Below are 17,200 nucleotides of genomic sequence, written 5' to 3'. Positions count from 1 at the left end.
AAACGTAATTACCACTGACCTGCGAGATAAAAACAAGACATGGAGATTGTTAAATTCCATTAGACTTAAATTGGATAATCTTCTCCTTTGAAAAATCTGATTATTTTTATGTAAAAGACATGTAGAGAAATGGCTATAAAGTTCAGCAAATGAACAAGTATTTAATTCATTTATACCTAGTTACTGTTTCAGGGGTTTAGGCTTTTAAAATCTATTTCTAATCTATTACCACTCTACTTGTAGGTAAAATTATGCCTATCTTGTTACATTTGTTTCTTGTTTGACAACTTTAGTATTCATATTTCAGCTTTTTTTCCTTCTTTTCCTCTTAGAAATCCTAACTCCCATTTTTAGAAGTTTATTGAAATTGAGAGTCAAACAGCATCTGATAAATTAATAAAACCAGTGATGCGTGAATATTAAAAATATATTGAATGGCAGTCACTGGTAGTAATGCAATCCAGTTTCTATTATACAACTCATTTTTCAATAACCTCTAAAAACCCTACACACAGATCTACAAGAGCTGAAAGCATGCCGACAGCTTTACCAAATAAAGAAGAAATTTGCTGGCAAAGTTCACGCTACAGTGCCTACCACTGTCACAGGTTTATAACTTTTTTTTGTTCATCTTGACTCAGGTACAAACAGCACAGACATAAAACAGAGGTCAACTCCCCTCATCTATACAATTTGGCTTTTTAGTGTTTCTTGACCATAAACACACAAGCATTTGTTGATCCTTTGAGATAGCAATCTGTGCCAGTGATGACTCAAATGAACTGTGCAAGTACGACAGCCTGCAGCACTGCCCTGCCGCTTTTAGTGAATACCACATCTATATTAGTTGCCATTTCATTGTTTCAGTGAGCAAATGCCCAGATCCTGACAGCATTTTATGGGATTTCTGTGATCTAGAGAAAGAACAAGCATAAAGGTACCAGCATAAAACAACTACTTCTACTAAATCAGCTGGCTTTTAATTTAACTCCTATTAGCACTTCTATGTTAACCTCTTTTTCCTGCAATCACAATATTTGTAATATTTTTTTGTATCAGGATTGGCTTTCTTCTCTTCCTTATAAAATTTCATTGCATCATTAGTTTTACTTTCTTTTGTTTCTTATGATAACTACCTTTCCTGCCTAAGAGACAGACAGCCCTTGCTGGACGCTTCTGCCTTTCTGTAACCTGTTCTTTCTTGTAACTGGAACCAGGGTACGGAAAAGACTGAGAACACTGCAACATGCTGACCACCTGGAATCCAGCACTCTGGGGAATGCTGCACAGTACAATTGGTTGCTCTGTGACTGTAAGGACCTGAGTACCAATATGGCGTGTACACCAGGAGTGTGCCATTTCCATGAGAAATTGTCTGTGAGGCAAATGTTATAGCTTCTCTCCTTGTACTGGCGTCTATAAGGACTTTTTAATACACATATCCAACAGCTGTACTTTCAGCTAGATACATGCTGCAAATTAAATCCGATGATCTGTCCTCTATGTTACTGCCTTCACCACTCAATTCAGAAATACATTTTGGAATTACTTTACTCACAGTCAGGTTTGCACTTCTGTCTTTGTATCCAACACCTTTTCCCTTTAGGGTTAAAGCCTACTAAAAGTAGGCTTGTGGCTACTAAAGAAAGCAGAATTACACCTTTCTTCTGCAATTATGTCTGAGCATCATCACTTTTACTTTGTTACCGTTAAAGTTCAGAAAAAAGAAAATAATCGAGAAGCATTGCTTTACTTAAAATCCATAGATACTAATTTTGACTGCTATCAGTATTTCCTTTTAGTACTCCTCAGTATAGTCCTTTTAGCAAAAAAGAGAAGGAAAATTTTACCAGATATGCTATGTAATAATCCAAAATATGCCCAATTTCAACTCCTTAACAGTCACACTGCTCAACTTCTACAAAAGTTGAATGAGAAGTAACAAAGACAACACTTGGTCAAAAAACCTCTAAGCTATAATGACTCTAAAATTAATGTGGGGAAATGATACACGTGTATCATTAGGGGTGAGGAGGCGCAGAAATCGCATTGAAGCATATAAATAGGTGCATTAAACAGTTCTGCAATATGTTAATAGTTCAAGGCTCCACCCAGGAGTTTCATCCAATTTTTGATTTTGCAATTCACAAGAAAGTGGATCACTACCAAGATACCAAGAATGGTAATGTAGCTTTTAAGGAAAGACTGAAAAACTATTTTGTTTATTGAGAGATCATACTCTTCCAATGTGTTAGAAGAAACTACTAGAGAGAGAAAAAGCAAATTAATTTGATTCCACTGGAGTCAGAGTAAGATGTAATGGATTTAAATCGCTGCACTGGAAATTAGGGTTAGACATTTATAAAAGTCTATCTATGTGGAAGGCTAATTAAGCAATAAAACCTACTGCCAATTGCAACATGCAGTGGTATTTCTGTCAGCACAGGGTTTTAAGAACAACTAGACATGCACCATCAGAAATATTTCACCTATAGCTCATCCTGTTGTGGAGCAGAGGGACGGACAAAACAGTCTTCATTATTAGTCAATATATCCAAAACCCCTAAAACATATAGATGTGAACAAGCATGTTGTTTTTTTTTTAGAAAAACCTGCCAAGTACTTCCAGAATATTCTTCCTTCAGAAATCTTTCTTTCTCTGTTCAATACAGTCTTTGAGAACTTTGTTATAGTTTATGGCACATATTTTCTGCTCTGTGACTCACTCCGGGACTTGAATAGTTTAAAACTCCTAATTTTGACTTTACTATTCTTAGATATTACTGTTAGTTTTCTAAATGGAAAATCTCAAAGTTTCATCAACCAGGAACCCTGTATTTGCTTGTCATCTTTCCCCATTCTGTATTTATACAACTGACACCAATGTTTGAGCGGGACAGAAATTCTTAATTTAAAAAAGAAACCAAGAAAGCGAGTTGTTTATCACATGCAGAAGGCCTCCACTAGCTTTCACATATCTAAACTAAATAAAACAGGAATGTTATCCGAATGCAGTTCCAAGATAAAACTTCTCTCTCATTTTGAGATCCTTACAAAGCAATTTTTAATAGAAGGTAACTTTCAGAGACATAAAGGCATGAGATACCATTCCGTCAGTGCAGCTTTAGCAGTAGTAACAAAAAGGGAGCCTGCCTATTTTGAGCCCAGTACAACCGCTGTTTAGTAACCCAGTGAGTACCTTTCCACTGGTGCTCGTCGCCATTCAGATTCTGTTTCACCACCTCTTCTCCAGGAGCTGTCAGACTCCCTATCACCCCAACGAGATTCCTATAAGTCAAAAGAAATTAGGAACATTCTCTGGATACTTTAAAATGAAGATTTTTAACATACAATTTAGTCCTTTCAAACCATACTGTGTCATTAAAAGCTCATGTTACACTATAGAGAATACTGAACTATCAGGAGTTCTAATAACTTAAGCATGGCCTTAACTGACTATTGTTTCTGACACAATTTAAACCCATTTAGAAACCAATACGGTTCCCTTTGGGCCACATACTTTACCAGTAGGGTAGATATATGCAGATACACTAAAAAGTTTATCAACAAGTATATGAATAATAGCTAAAATGAGGCATTACTACCACCTGTTAACACAAAAAAAAGGTTCTAACAGTTTCACTTTTCCTGCTGCTTAACGACAGCAGAAATGAATTCTAAGAATTATTTGCTTTTGTGCTTTCTGATCAGATCAGAAAATTTAACTGAGTAAACTGAAAGCTCTTTGTAGCAGGAACCATTTAGTTCTGAGTACCTCAATGCACAGAACAGGTGAGGTATTTGTGACTCCCACAGGTTGCTTGGATGCCAGGCAGACTAATGATCAATTTTTTATTTTTTTTTTTATAAAGGTAAAATATCTCTCTCCATTGCTGGGCAAAGACAAACCATTTAAACTATTTCTAACATAGTTGTTTATTCCTTTCCACCACAAGAAGCAAATTAGGTAAACCACATAAAATACCTGATTTCACATAATCACACAACCTCTTTATAAAAGGGTATTCGTTCCGGTTTTAAACCATTCTTTGAGAAGTGTTTTTGTCAAAGTCTGCGCTCAGTGTGGGGAAATACACAGGTTGTGCAAGATCTTGCATATCCACTACTCCACGATTGTTTACTTAAATGCTCTTGAACTGAACCCAACAAACAAGAGTAAGCAAAGAAAGAATCCCAAGACTGCAAATGGTATTTTTCAAGTGGCACAGATATCTCTCCCGGAACCTAAGTCAGTTCTTCCATACAATCAAGTGCCCATGGCTAGGAGTACCTCTTACGTGAAAAATACCGGTGATGCTTACTTACCTGATAGACTACTAAAACAATTTAGACAAGCTCTGATCGCTTATCTTCATAGTGTTACTCAATGAAGTATGCATTAAACAAATATAATGGCTATGGTGGATGAAATTTAAAACTAGTTCTCCTATAGATAAATTCTGAAAAAGTGAGAGCATAGAAGGTTTGTGGTATTCAGTTACATTCTTTTAAATCATTACAACATTTATTTGCAGATAGCTTTTGTTTTGTTTCCAGTTGGATTGGGATAATAATTTCCTCCAATACTTACATTTGTAAACAGCAAGTTGCACACAACTCTTGGTTTTATGTTATTGTGTATTTCTTATAAAACTATGCTTTATGTTTAGTCTGGGATTTTCCTTCAATATCTACTCCAATTCCTGACTTTAGCATGAGTCACTACACTTGCTTCCAATGAAGCTTTCCTTCTTTTCTGTTAAAGAAAATTTTATTCAATATTCTTTTTTTAAACAGCTTGGAGATCTTAGTAGTTTCTTTATTGTACTTTATTACTCAATTACAGATTCCAGACTCTGATAGTGAGCAGAAACTAAGTGACAATAACTTAACTATTAAATTAGCCACCTATGCTACAACTCTAAAAAAAAAAATAATTAACCTACCATTTTGCAATGCTAGCCCCTTCTTCAAATCTACAGGAGAAGACGAAGAAGAAAAACCTGCAGGTATTACTTACCTTTCTTGAAAATGGGTCATCCAGACCTCTTCTTTCTTCTTCTCGGCGACGCTCTCTTTCTTCTATCTCCATTTCTCTTTGACGTTTTTTCTTCTCCAGTTCTTCCAGTTTTTTGACACGTTCCTGGTATTCACGCTGCTCCTGCTCACGTTTCTCACGCTCAATGCGCTCCTTTTCCTCGCGCTCTGCAGAATTGGAAACATAAATAAAATGTATTACCAGTATAAATTCCTGTATATTGCTGTAACCACATAAAGGTTACAAAATACAATCTCTTCTCTTTGACTCCTTATAAAAAAACCCCAAGCATTTCACAGGGTACATTTAAGTAACCATAGAACCTGTTTTCTGGAACTATCCTAACTTGAAAGCAATAGGAAAAGGAACCTGATACATCTATTAATGTGGCATCTTGAACAACAGCTAGCAAGAAAGGAAAGAAAATGTTCCAATACCTGTACATTAGTTCAATGTACAGACCACAAATGTGCCAGCTAAAGTATGAGTAACTACCTCAGGCATGGTAAAGGATCCCTTCCTTAAGAAAGGTCAAACACAAAAAAAATAATCGACTAGCAGCATCAGAAATTTGGTATTTAGGACTGCTCGGGTGTTTGGTTGGTTGGTTTTAAAATACTGCACGTTTATGAACTCTGATATATAGTAACTTCATCCACTAAGTAACAAGTAGAACAAAAATTTACCTTACAGGTTGCCTATCACCTCTCCTCTTCTAAAGCCTTGAAACAGACCACCAGACAAAGCAATTCACAAAGAAAGGTGTGTGAGTCACAATTCTAGAGTTCTTGATCCGACACCAATGTTCCCTTTCTTTTCCCTTTAAGATGCACACAAACAAGTGGCCAGAACTCAAACTGAATTACTAAAATCAAAGACTCAACTCTTCATTAACCTCCCTTTGTTTATCTCCTCCTTTATCCATGTCTGGGAGAAGGGGAGGGCGGGAAGTATTGATTTGCTTTTATTTTCCCTTCCTCCTATAAAGCTTTACCTTCATCTCTATGCTGCACAGGTAAGCATTCAGAAGGTGCATTAGGTAAAACATAACAGTATCTAACAGCAATGGCCACAGTCTTCACCACTGATTGAAAGCAAAGAGACTTCCACCAATATCATCAAACAGGGAAACCAGAAGTTAGCTGCATCACATCTGGAATGGGTCAAGGATGCAAACAATAAAAGAATCGGGTTCTCAATTATACCTTTAAGCAGCTGTTCTTCTCGTAATCTTTGTTCTTCTTCCTCCTTTTCTCTGTAGTAAGTAATGCGCCTCTCTTCTTTGCGTTGTTTCTTGCGTTCCTCCAAACGATTACGCCTCTCTTCTGCTAACCGTTCCTGGAACTGCTTGAGTTTATCCTGAAATACAAAGAATACACATGAAACCACCAAAACTAGTCTAAGAGCTAGACAGTTACACAAATTGCTAAATAAAGCTGCACAGAAAACAAACTAACTGCAACATATTAACTTTGCTCCAGTGAAAAAAACCCTACCTGTTTGTCATTTCAACCTTTTCTGCAATTGAACATGTATAAGGGAATATATTCCTACTTAGAAGACAAGACAATGACTAATGCACAATTTTAGTCCTTCGTCTGCTTTTTCAGGAAAGGAATTAACTGAGTAATAGTTTACCTGTACCTATAATACATTACCTAATATTACCTATATTGTTGCAAAGAATCATATGCAGTTAGTTAACTTAATTTAACATAATACTTCTTTTCGCTTTTTTTTTTAAGCCAGTTCTTACTGCAACATAGCCAATAAAGCTATAAACAGCCTCAGCAAATGTAGAATTAAAAAAATGTAGTGCAAGACATAAAGGCCAATTCCTTCCCTGTCCTCACGTTCTAATTTGTTATGAAATTTTGCAAACATAAAACATAACATGAAGTACCAAATACATGAACTGTCAAAATAATTTTCACATTTAAAAAAAAAGATTTAAAAAAAAAGATTTAAAAAAAATAGACAAGTATTTCTATTTCTCGGCTTCGATATTATTGTATGATTCCATCACCACAGTAAGGCCAAGTACATGTACAGATACAGCTGGCTGCTCATATGCTACCCAATGATCTCTTACTATTAGCCCAACTGAAATAACTAACTCACTTATCTTATTTTCCCTACAAGCTATTCCAGAAGTTGTCAAAAATTATAAGTGTTAATATTTAGTAACAGGTGCAATATTTTTTTTATTTTTTAAGTCAAAGCAGAAAATAAACTATCCCATAATTCTGTGCCATTCTAGGTACTAATTTGTTTCTAGTTTACATGAAATATCACTGGGTCACATGTTTAGTTCCTCACTTTAATGGGAATATTTTACTATAACACCGCATCTTGTGTACCTCATAAACTGTTCTTCGTGATGCTTTGAGCCTGGCTTCAAATAAATCTCTATCCTCCAACATCCTTGAGAGTCTGTTCTTATGCTCAAGGGCTTTCTCACGCTCCAACTGCAAAGTGGTGATCTAAAAATAGGAAATAAATAAAGTATTACGAAGTAAACTCTTACTATATCTTTGCATTCAACCTCACCCATTAGAAAGCGAAATTATCTTTTCCTCTTTCAGATCCAAGACAGACAATACTGCTGTCCACTAACACAATGAAACTGTAAAGATGACACTTCATTCTTCATATCAACTTTTTTCCTTATTCACTTGGATTGAGCTGGGGAAAAAGAAAGTGCAAAACCCCACTATTTTTCGTTAATCACTAATGGATTTTATCATCTCAACAAAAAAATCTTACCCTTTCTTCCTCCTGTTGCTCCCACAGCTCCATATCATGCACTCGTTGTTCCTCATATGCAGTCTTTATTAAAGGAATTTCTTCTAAGCGCTTTGCTCTTTCAAAATAGTCAATCTAAATAAAGATAACATACCTTTAGCATGTCATAATGTGAAGACCAAATCTGGAAGACTCGGTATTCAGCATGCGCCAAAGAAAACCCTGGTATCTGAAGACTTCTGCAAATATATCTGATATATTACTGTTGCATAACAACAATCACACTGGACCACATCAGAGGTCCACCTAACCAAGAACCTGCCTCTACCATGGACAACTAAGTGCACTCCTAGGCAAGGATGCAGAACAGCGGCAGGCACATATACAATACTCTCTCAGCACCATAAATTTTCAGCGCCTGGCATTTCCTGTGCTGGAAGCTTTTTTTCTATTTAGTAGGCATTGGTGGATTTCTCCTCTTGTCCTTTTGAACTCAAAGAAGCTTTTCATATACAACAATGTACTTTGGAAAGAGCTCCTGTGCATCTATGGCTCACAGCATGATGACCCACTTTCCACCTACAAATAGTTCTGAATATGGCTCCTACTGGCTTCCTTTGATGCTTCCTAGTTCACTACCCCTTGCAGTCAGTGTGTGAACAACTGCTCTCCATCGTCAGTTGTTATAACAGGTATACTCTTACAGACTGCTTCCACATCGTCTCTCCAGAAGTCTTTCAGACATAGGGCTACTATTTTACGTAAGTATTTCTCACACCAAAGCCAATCCACATCATTGCTGGCCTTCTCTCAAACTTCCAGTTCAGCTGCGTACTTTTTGATATAAGAGACCAGAACCGCAGACAGTGCTCAAGATGCAGAAGAACCAAGTTCTCATTGCTGACTAAGAACATTAAGTTTGGAGCCCATCATTTAATATGTAAAGCTGAAGACTGGGGGATTTTTTTTCCACTTTGCCTACGAAAACGGAACAGCATTCAAAGACTCTTCCTCTTATCCCACTGCTGCTAAGTCGCCTGGTGAAAAACTTCGTAAACAGCTTTTTGGAAAACCCAACTAAGTTACATCAATCAGACCACCCTTACATGTTTGTTTTGATAGCTTCAGAGAACTCCAGGAGGAAGCCCTGGCTTACAATTCTTTTATAGAAGCTGTGCTGAGCCTTCCAGGTAGATCATATTTACCCAGGTGACTACTAATTCTACTGTTTAATGTATTTTCTGCTACTTTGCCCAGTATGAGCATCAGGTTTACAGGCCTGCAGCACAAAAGATCCTCATTGTAACCTTTTTAATTAACTTGCCACTTCCTAGTGACAAGCCAGTTTTAAGTGACATGAATTACCAACTGTATCATGTAACTTCTGTTCCATTCTTGAACACATTTGGAAGTCCTGGGTGAGTTTCACTGTGCACGGGTTACATATTTCTACTTACTGCAACAATGTGTGCCTCGCACTTTTATAGCCACTCAGGTTTCAGGCAGATCCTCTTCTGCCATCTAGAAGGGCTCTAGCACTGGAATTTCCTCTGTTTCAGTGAGGACTACTACAATCAATCAGTTTTGCTTCTCTGTAATGACCTCACCTTTTCTGAACATTTTCCAGTTACAAGTCTTCCCAACTAAGACTCAGTTCACATACAGCTTAAGGGTCCTTTTTCAAATCAACTCCATTAATTAGAAAAATTTGTGCACCGGTATTAGAAACTCAATGGGTTTATAACACATTTACCTTTTTTCATTTCAAACAGTAACATTTTCAACACCAGTATTTTTTTTATATGTGTATATATATATATGTATCAATACAGTTCACAATCACTACCTAAAGCATTGTACAGACATGGGTTTGTACCCTTCTTATTTCGTACCTTTTTCTCCTGATTCTTCAGACGTTCCTGAAGTTCCTTCTTTTCTTTTTCCAGCTGTTCAACTTGTTTAGCCATAATGAAGTCAGGATCCAGTTCTTCAAGATCCTACAACCAAGTAGAGTTATCAACACAAAATAAAGCAAACATTTTTTCTGTTACAAATATGGTTTGTTTATTTATTTATTTAATCTTCTCTGCAGTTTTCCCCTTATCTTTTTTAAAACTAATTTGCTTCAGAAACATTCTCAGTTTATTTTCCTCTCTTCTAGGTAGCTTGCATTATTTTTTTTAATAGGACTCTTTAAAGCATTTGTATCTTGATCTTTAATTGAGACACAGTCCAGGTACTACAACATTGGACAAGCAAGTCTGTTTGGTATTTCAAATACTGTTTAAGCAACAAGGGGAAAACCACCCAAACCAAACCAAACAAAAACCCCCACCAAACCCCAAAAAAACAAAAAAACAGCTGGACTTAATTCCTCTAAGTAAATACAGTCCTATCCCAACTCAGAATTAAGGTTTACTTACACTGCTGAATAAATTAAATATGTAAGTGTCAAACTATCTCATTTTTAAGAGATTGTTTGTAAGACCAGTTACAGTATAAAACTAGTAAAAACCACAAAATTCCAAAAGCCTAGCAATGTAACACCAAGAGTATAGAAAAATAACTCAAAATGTCAATAATAACTTGCCTACCTCAATATCAATATCTTTAAATGCTTTGGCTCCCAGTTCAGTCTTCTTAATCTGCTCCAAGCGCTCACGAACAGTTTTCTTTTTGATTTGTTCATGCTCTTGCAGGATACGTTCTTTCTCTCTTTCCTTTGCCTCCTGGCGTAATCTTTCTTCTTCAGCTTTCCTGACTTTTTGTAATTCTGCTTCACGTTGTTCTAGTTCTTCTTTTTCACGCTGAATGTTTAAACTTTCAAGGCGCTCTTTTCTTTCCTCTATAGTTTGACGACGTGCAAGAATACGCTGATGTTCCTTCCTTGAATTTTTTAAGAAGGCAGTGACTGCCAGCTGATGTTGTTCTTCCTTCTCTTGCTGAATTTAAGTTAAGAATAAGACAATGATGTATACAGCATCACTTTAAAAAGGCAGAAGGCATAGCAAATGCTTCTCAATGAAAATTCAAAGTTAGTTTTATTCTCCACACTTGCCAACTGCATGGAAATACAACTGTAATGAGTGGCAAATCTCATCACTCATCCAAGTGGCACACAAAGTAGTATCAACTGACTAGAACCACATATTCATGGAGAAAGTTGTCTGTAAAAGACAATACTCTGCAACGCATCTTAAGTATGATAGTTTCACACTTTTCTGTCCAAAAATATTGCACGCCCATATGTAACTGATATTTAACACACTAACTGAAAGAGGGGGGTGTCAGTCTTGTTTGTCTCTGCATGTGTTAGCAAGTATAGCACCACATGTACTGTATTTCACCAAAGCTCCCTTGTTTTTAAAGTTTTGCTTTTTCCAAACACACTAAAGTAAGAGAAAAATATCCTAATTGACACAAAGCACTATCTGTGAGATGATGAACAACTGAATCAACAATTTCGGTATAAACATTGCATATAAAACCTTTTAAAATAAGTTATAAAAAGCACTAGACTTCCAGACACTAGTATACCAACTATTTTTGAGGCAGTCTTCTCACACCCTCCCCACTCGCCTCCAAAGTACCTATACAGTTCTTCGTAAAGATCCATGCTGTACACATGAAGACATATAATTGTGCCAGCTCAGGAAACTGCCCACTTTAATCAGTCCAACAAGCAGCAAAGCACTGCAGACCCATCAGCTCACTGCATTCCCTCAAGTCATGCTGCTCTTGAAATATGAGCTAGCTCAGAGGTATTTTTAGTAATCTGTCACTTCTAGGGCATTCAACACGTGCACAAGCATCCATACTTTGTTGCAAATCTGAAAGCATTTAAAGATAAATGGAGGGGCTAGAAACCCAAAAATTGAAAGCTATAGATCAATTTAACCGTTTTGTGAATTATAAACAAATTTGACAGAAATTCAAAGCTTTAAACCTCCTGGAAAAAATGAAAGTTTTGATCTGAATAGCAAAGGAAAAAAGGGTATCACCTTGTTCTGTAGCTTCTCTAACTACACCGACTGATATTAACCTTGACACTGTACTCCAATTTTACAAGCATAATTATGTCTTATTCAGCTAACTGTACAAACATGTCAAGTGTAAGACTATTTGTCATTTTTTATCTATGAATGTACAGAAAAAACGTTTTTTCTTTCAAATATATAATCCATCTAGTACCAATCACTAGTAAAATCTTCAGGGGGAAAACCTACATGGAAAGATCTTTATCTTAAACACTATACAACAGCTAATATATGTTCAAGCTAACATAAGTAAGCTAGCATTAAGTGTCACGATGCAGTTCTGCTTTGTATGTTTATATCTTAAGATTATTACTTAGTATTTCAACCCATAAAAAAAATCTAACATGGACATCTTGCCATCAGCCTGTTTTCCATATGGAAATTTGATAAGTCTTTCATAAACATAAAGCAAAAGAAAAAATTACCACTGCTCTTAAGAGAAGTGAAGGTTTAACTTGCCACAACCAAAGCATGCTGGAAATCCGAGACTGATTTACACCTTGCTCATACAGGGCTCTGGAGAACCTGAAATGTAAGCTCATTGGTGAGTCCGACCTTGAAGCCAACAGTCCCAGTGAGAAGGACAGGTCAGGTTCTGAGTTGCGGGATCTTTTGTTCACGTTTTTAGGTTCCACTCTGGAGTTACATTCCAGGTTCTTCACAACAGCAGTTTCTCCAGGAAGAATAAAGACACCAGGCTCTTGGATTTTCAAAAATGCATGCAAAATTTTAAACAAATACTAGCTCTGTAGGCCCATCTATCGGTAAGTTATTATTTGGTATATTCTAAACCTGACAGATGCAAGACCAGCAATTTAAACTCGGGCCTCTTGCGTACATTTTTACATTACTTTAGTTATGACCAAACACTAACTAGTTGGGTGCATTTAAGAAATGACAACTTCTTCACAAGTACAAATAGCCAACTACCACCAGATTGAAAAAAAAAAATAAATTAAAAGGTACATCTAATCTGAGAAAACACATTCATTAAAATATAAGCTTTGGTATGAATTGTCAAGTTATTAGCTTATGTTTCTAACTTAATCCACAAGTGTATAAATGCAGCCCATCATTACTGTCGAATTAGATCAGAGAGCATTACCACAATGTTTTGAAAAACAGAGCAACACACTTTTGAAAATAAACAGATGTACAACAGGACCAATCATTACCTACTTAAATCCTTGCAATGTCATGTTAAATTAATCATTAGATAGCTCACCGCCTTTCCTATGTCAAGGAAAGGTAATCCAAGTAACTCCTTCAAGTATGATCTCACAACCTCAAAACATCCTTGTCTTGCTAAATCAGAAAATTTAGATCTATTAGAACAAGTGAATATGTAACAGATGCAGAAGGATACTTTGCCATTAATAAACACATTGACACACACTACATTTGTATATATTAACACCTCAAGGATCAATTATCTGTTCTGAAGGGAGGGGACAGAAGTAACAATATTACCACTGCACTGAGAATAGATTACTGGAAAGAGCAGTTATCAAACAAGAAAAATAATAACAAAAGGCTGTATAAGGGCAACAGATAAACATCACACAACACACATAGGTGCAACATCAGAATTTGTCAATATTTTCAGAAGACTTAAAATGACTTACCAGTAAGTGAGGAGGCTTAATGACTGCAAGAGCCTTAGCCAGAGCTGAGGACATAGCAGTCAACTGATTTCTGATTTGCTCAGAAGGCATGCTTTGTAGTTGAGGGCCTAGTGGAGCATCTTCTCTAGTACTGTAATTCAAATCTGAGCCAAAACTCAGTGTCCGGGTGGTATGATCAAGGCGAACCTTTGCAGAAAAAAAATCGGAAGAAAAGGGATCATATTATTTATTAGACAATTTCTCTGTTGCTCTGCCTATGACCAATATGAGTAAACAGAAGCTCTAAGCAGAAATTACTTTAAAAAACAGTTTTAGCTATACCAGATTATGAGAAGTGCCAAATTAGTAGAAGAAAAATAGCTCTGAATAGAAGTTTGATTTCCATGGTTTCTAAGAAAACAAACAAACAAAAATCATGGGAAGAGGCTGAATTTTCAATGACTCTATGAAACGAGCACTCCAAGACAAATCATTCTTGCCTCTTCCTCCACATTAGCAATATGCAAAACAAGAATCCTGACTTTAATGCAGACAATTTCAACGCATAAAATAAAAGCTAAATTTGTGTGTTAACCTAAATGAACTAACTCAGCTTTATCTAAAAGCCTAAATGAATAATTACTAAGCAACCTCAACTAAAAACTACTTGTATCTCATCATCAGCCTAAACATTTCATTACGGGATGCCGTTCTTTCAATATTGACAATTTTACCAACATTGCAATCTTCAACAGCAGCTGAAATAGACAGCGGTACACATTTAAGACATTGGTGTTTTACTTCAGTCACTTGATTAGGTGAAAAACAACATTAGCAACTGCTAGTTCTTCAGTCTTGCACAATGAATTTGGCATAGTCAGAAATTCACATCCCTGTTTGTTAGGCTTGCTTCAGGATATGCTGGACTAAATGACTGGGGCTCACAGGGCAACTTTCAGCAAATCTGATTTCAGCTTTTATTTCTACTGGACTTATATTAATGGTTGTTGACCTAAAACAAAAATAGACACCAGAATGCAAATAATTTGTCAGTACTTAACATAGTCACGTGTTTCTTTGACTCTGGTTTATCTCCATCTATCAGAATCAATTATCTCCCTTAGGTTCAATGTCAACCACTTAGTTTTCATCCAATGTTTTACACATGAATCCACACATAATTTCACAGAATTCTTTTTACAGCACTTACTTGTAAGTCACAGTGTCTGGCTGCATCAACAATACTACGTTCCAGCTGGAAAGCATCAACAAAAGGAACCAGGGTAGCCAGACGAGAAAATTCAATGCTTTGATAAATTTGGGCCACCTGTATGTGAACGGAAACATTAGGTGTTTTTACTTGTTAAAAAGAGATCCGAAAGAAAAGTTGTTGAATGGGTTATAAAGCTAAATCACTAAACTGTCGACAAATGAATGTATACATATTAATACAATAGCAAATACTCTTTCAGGATTTTATTTCTGTACTGTATTCAAACTTAATCTAAGATTAAATGCCATTCCTGAATGGCTTCTTTGTATGAAGGAGACTGGCAGCAGTAACTACATAGAGCTATACTGCTAATTAGCCTTCAACTATTTCTGTAGCACATCAGAAATAACACTGCTCCTCCTTTGTAACGAAAGCAGGTCAATGAAATGTGCATTTTATAAAACACTAGACACAAAACCACCTGAAAACAAAATATACCACCTAGACCTTACTTTAAAAAAAGTTTAAGAAACAATTACTTACCTTAAATAAGACATCATAGATCCATGAAGAAAATCCAAACAAGAGATTACACCACTGCATGCAGCCACTATTAAGTATAGCTACTGCAGCTATACCTAAATGATGTACAAACCTGAAAACGCAGGTTATATACTGGAAAAAACTATTTCAAAATCATAATGGCCTTCTATTTGATGAAAAAAAACTTTACTTCAGCATGAAAATGTCCAACAATTTTCGCACAAAGCATTTTCTAACTTACATATACTTACGAACTAAGTTTTCTTTACTCATACCTGCTGCAGAAGGCGAAGAATGGTATTGTTCTGCAGGTGAGGAACATACAGCTGCAGTTCAGGTTCCTTTTCAGCTTGGTCTTTCACCCAGTTCAGAACCTATCAAAATTCTGAAAAGTTAATCTATCTGCATCAACCCTTAAACACTTCAACATTAAAGTATGAAACACTGTTCTTTAATACTTCCAGTTTACAGCTCATGAAACAACAGCCTTTCTGTCCAGACACTAAATCATTTTACTGAAGTGTATCTTTTGATCAGAACACTTGATCTTATGGGTATGACCTAAGACTTAGGGATATGTATGAAGGCGACTGACAGTACTGGCAACAGCTACCACACTGCTAATTTACCTTCAAGTTCTTTTTAGCACCTCAAATATCTTTGTTCCCACTATCAAAGAAAAAGAACATGATGTGCTTCACCAACTGCAGAATTTACACCAACCTAATCAAGAGCTCTCACATGATTTTACCTCCCAGTTCTCTACATTTGAAGAGTAAACATAGTCATGGGTATATTTTTCCACTTCCCACACAACCCACTTGCATGCATGTGCACGTGTGCTTGACTTCTTTCTCATTTCTACATCTTTAAAAAAAATTTAACTCAGTATTACCTCCACCAACAAGACCTTCTGATATGTTCCCAAAACTCTGCACCTTCATAGGGGCCCTCTGAACAGCATCCTAGAGATCTGAATTTTCATTGTATTTCAATAATCTGGTGTACTAGGTATATCAGATGTTATGTACTTGTCACTGCAATGGCATTTGACCAAATACAGCCTACCACTGAAAATTCTGGCAACAGAAAAAGCTAGTTTGTATTTACCACAAATCAGTATTCAAATAACAGGCTTATTAGTCAAGACCAATTACCATATACACAGAGCTACAAAACTTACCTTGCTGACACGGCTACATAACTTGAGTGGGTGAAAGTCTACTTCAAGCCAATTGTAAAGTTCTTTCACTTCTGGAACAACATACTGCACCACGTTGAATCTTACCTACAGTCAACAAAAAAATCCAAAGATCTCAAAATACATACAATATTAATGAATAGTTATGCTTTAAGAATGTTTATATTCAATAAGTTAAATGGGCACCACATATACGTTTTAATACAGGAGAGTTACTTATTTTTTATTACAGCATTCTTAATTGCAGTGACAATAACTCTACACTACACCACTAAACTGTACTTAAAAATGGAAAAGTAGACAAAAACCATATAAAGATAAATATTTAGAGTACCACCCTCAACTAGCCATTTCTAAGACTCAAGTCCTACCACAACGATGTAGGCCCACATCCAAACTAAGACCACACATCTCAGTTCACGTGTAAACTTCAGAAGCTTTAAACTGTTGTTTTAAGGCACACTGGAGAGGTACCAGAAGAATTAGCAAAAACTGTAAAATGAACCATGGAAATGACTGCATTAAATTCAAACACCCTCTGAAAATACCTAACTATGACTGAATGCCTAATTTGTTTATGAATATCTGGGAAGGTCTGAAGATAGATTAATCTAGGCTCCCTTCAATTTAAACACAAAGTTTAAATTCTTCGTATCAGTTAGGTACTCACAGCCTGCTACTTGATATCTGACCTGCCTTTATCTGATACACATTTAAAACAGAAAAACAAACACTTGGTTCAGTTAATTACACACCTTAGAGCAGGGGAAAAAAGTTCTAGCTCACAACCCTTTTCAGACCCCTGAGTTTCAAAATGAC

General features: G+C 36.2%; 1 protein-coding gene and 1 non-coding gene across 2 annotated transcripts in view; both read right to left on the bottom strand.

The window, feature by feature from the left end:
* Positions 1 to 17,200, bottom strand: part of EIF3A (eukaryotic translation initiation factor 3 subunit A) — a 34,502-nt gene that overhangs the window by 6,608 nt on the left and 10,694 nt on the right. Inside the window, exons 8-18 of the mRNA XM_040606703.1 lie at positions 16,364 to 16,468; positions 15,456 to 15,554; positions 14,635 to 14,751; positions 13,446 to 13,631; positions 10,378 to 10,725; positions 9,676 to 9,780; positions 7,805 to 7,918; positions 7,399 to 7,521; positions 6,244 to 6,397; positions 5,021 to 5,205; positions 3,200 to 3,288 (exon numbers count right to left, since the gene is read on the bottom strand). Of these exons, the coding sequence (XP_040462637.1) occupies positions 3,200 to 3,288; positions 5,021 to 5,205; positions 6,244 to 6,397; positions 7,399 to 7,521; positions 7,805 to 7,918; positions 9,676 to 9,780; positions 10,378 to 10,725; positions 13,446 to 13,631; positions 14,635 to 14,751; positions 15,456 to 15,554; positions 16,364 to 16,468 (1,625 nt within the window). The remainder of the gene's footprint in view (positions 1 to 3,199; positions 3,289 to 5,020; positions 5,206 to 6,243; positions 6,398 to 7,398; positions 7,522 to 7,804; positions 7,919 to 9,675; positions 9,781 to 10,377; positions 10,726 to 13,445; positions 13,632 to 14,634; positions 14,752 to 15,455; positions 15,555 to 16,363; positions 16,469 to 17,200) is intronic.
* On the bottom strand, positions 14,959 to 15,091 carry LOC121094350. The gene has a single exon (XR_005829820.1). It is a non-coding gene; the product is annotated as a small nucleolar RNA SNORA19 (small nucleolar RNA).

Source organism: Falco naumanni, chromosome 9 (assembly GCF_017639655.2).
Source record: "Falco naumanni isolate bFalNau1 chromosome 9, bFalNau1.pat, whole genome shotgun sequence".
Classification (NCBI taxonomy): domain Eukaryota; kingdom Metazoa; phylum Chordata; class Aves; order Falconiformes; family Falconidae; genus Falco; species Falco naumanni.
Note: the sequence above shows the minus strand (reverse complement) of the source record. Positions and strands in the feature narration are given on the sequence as shown.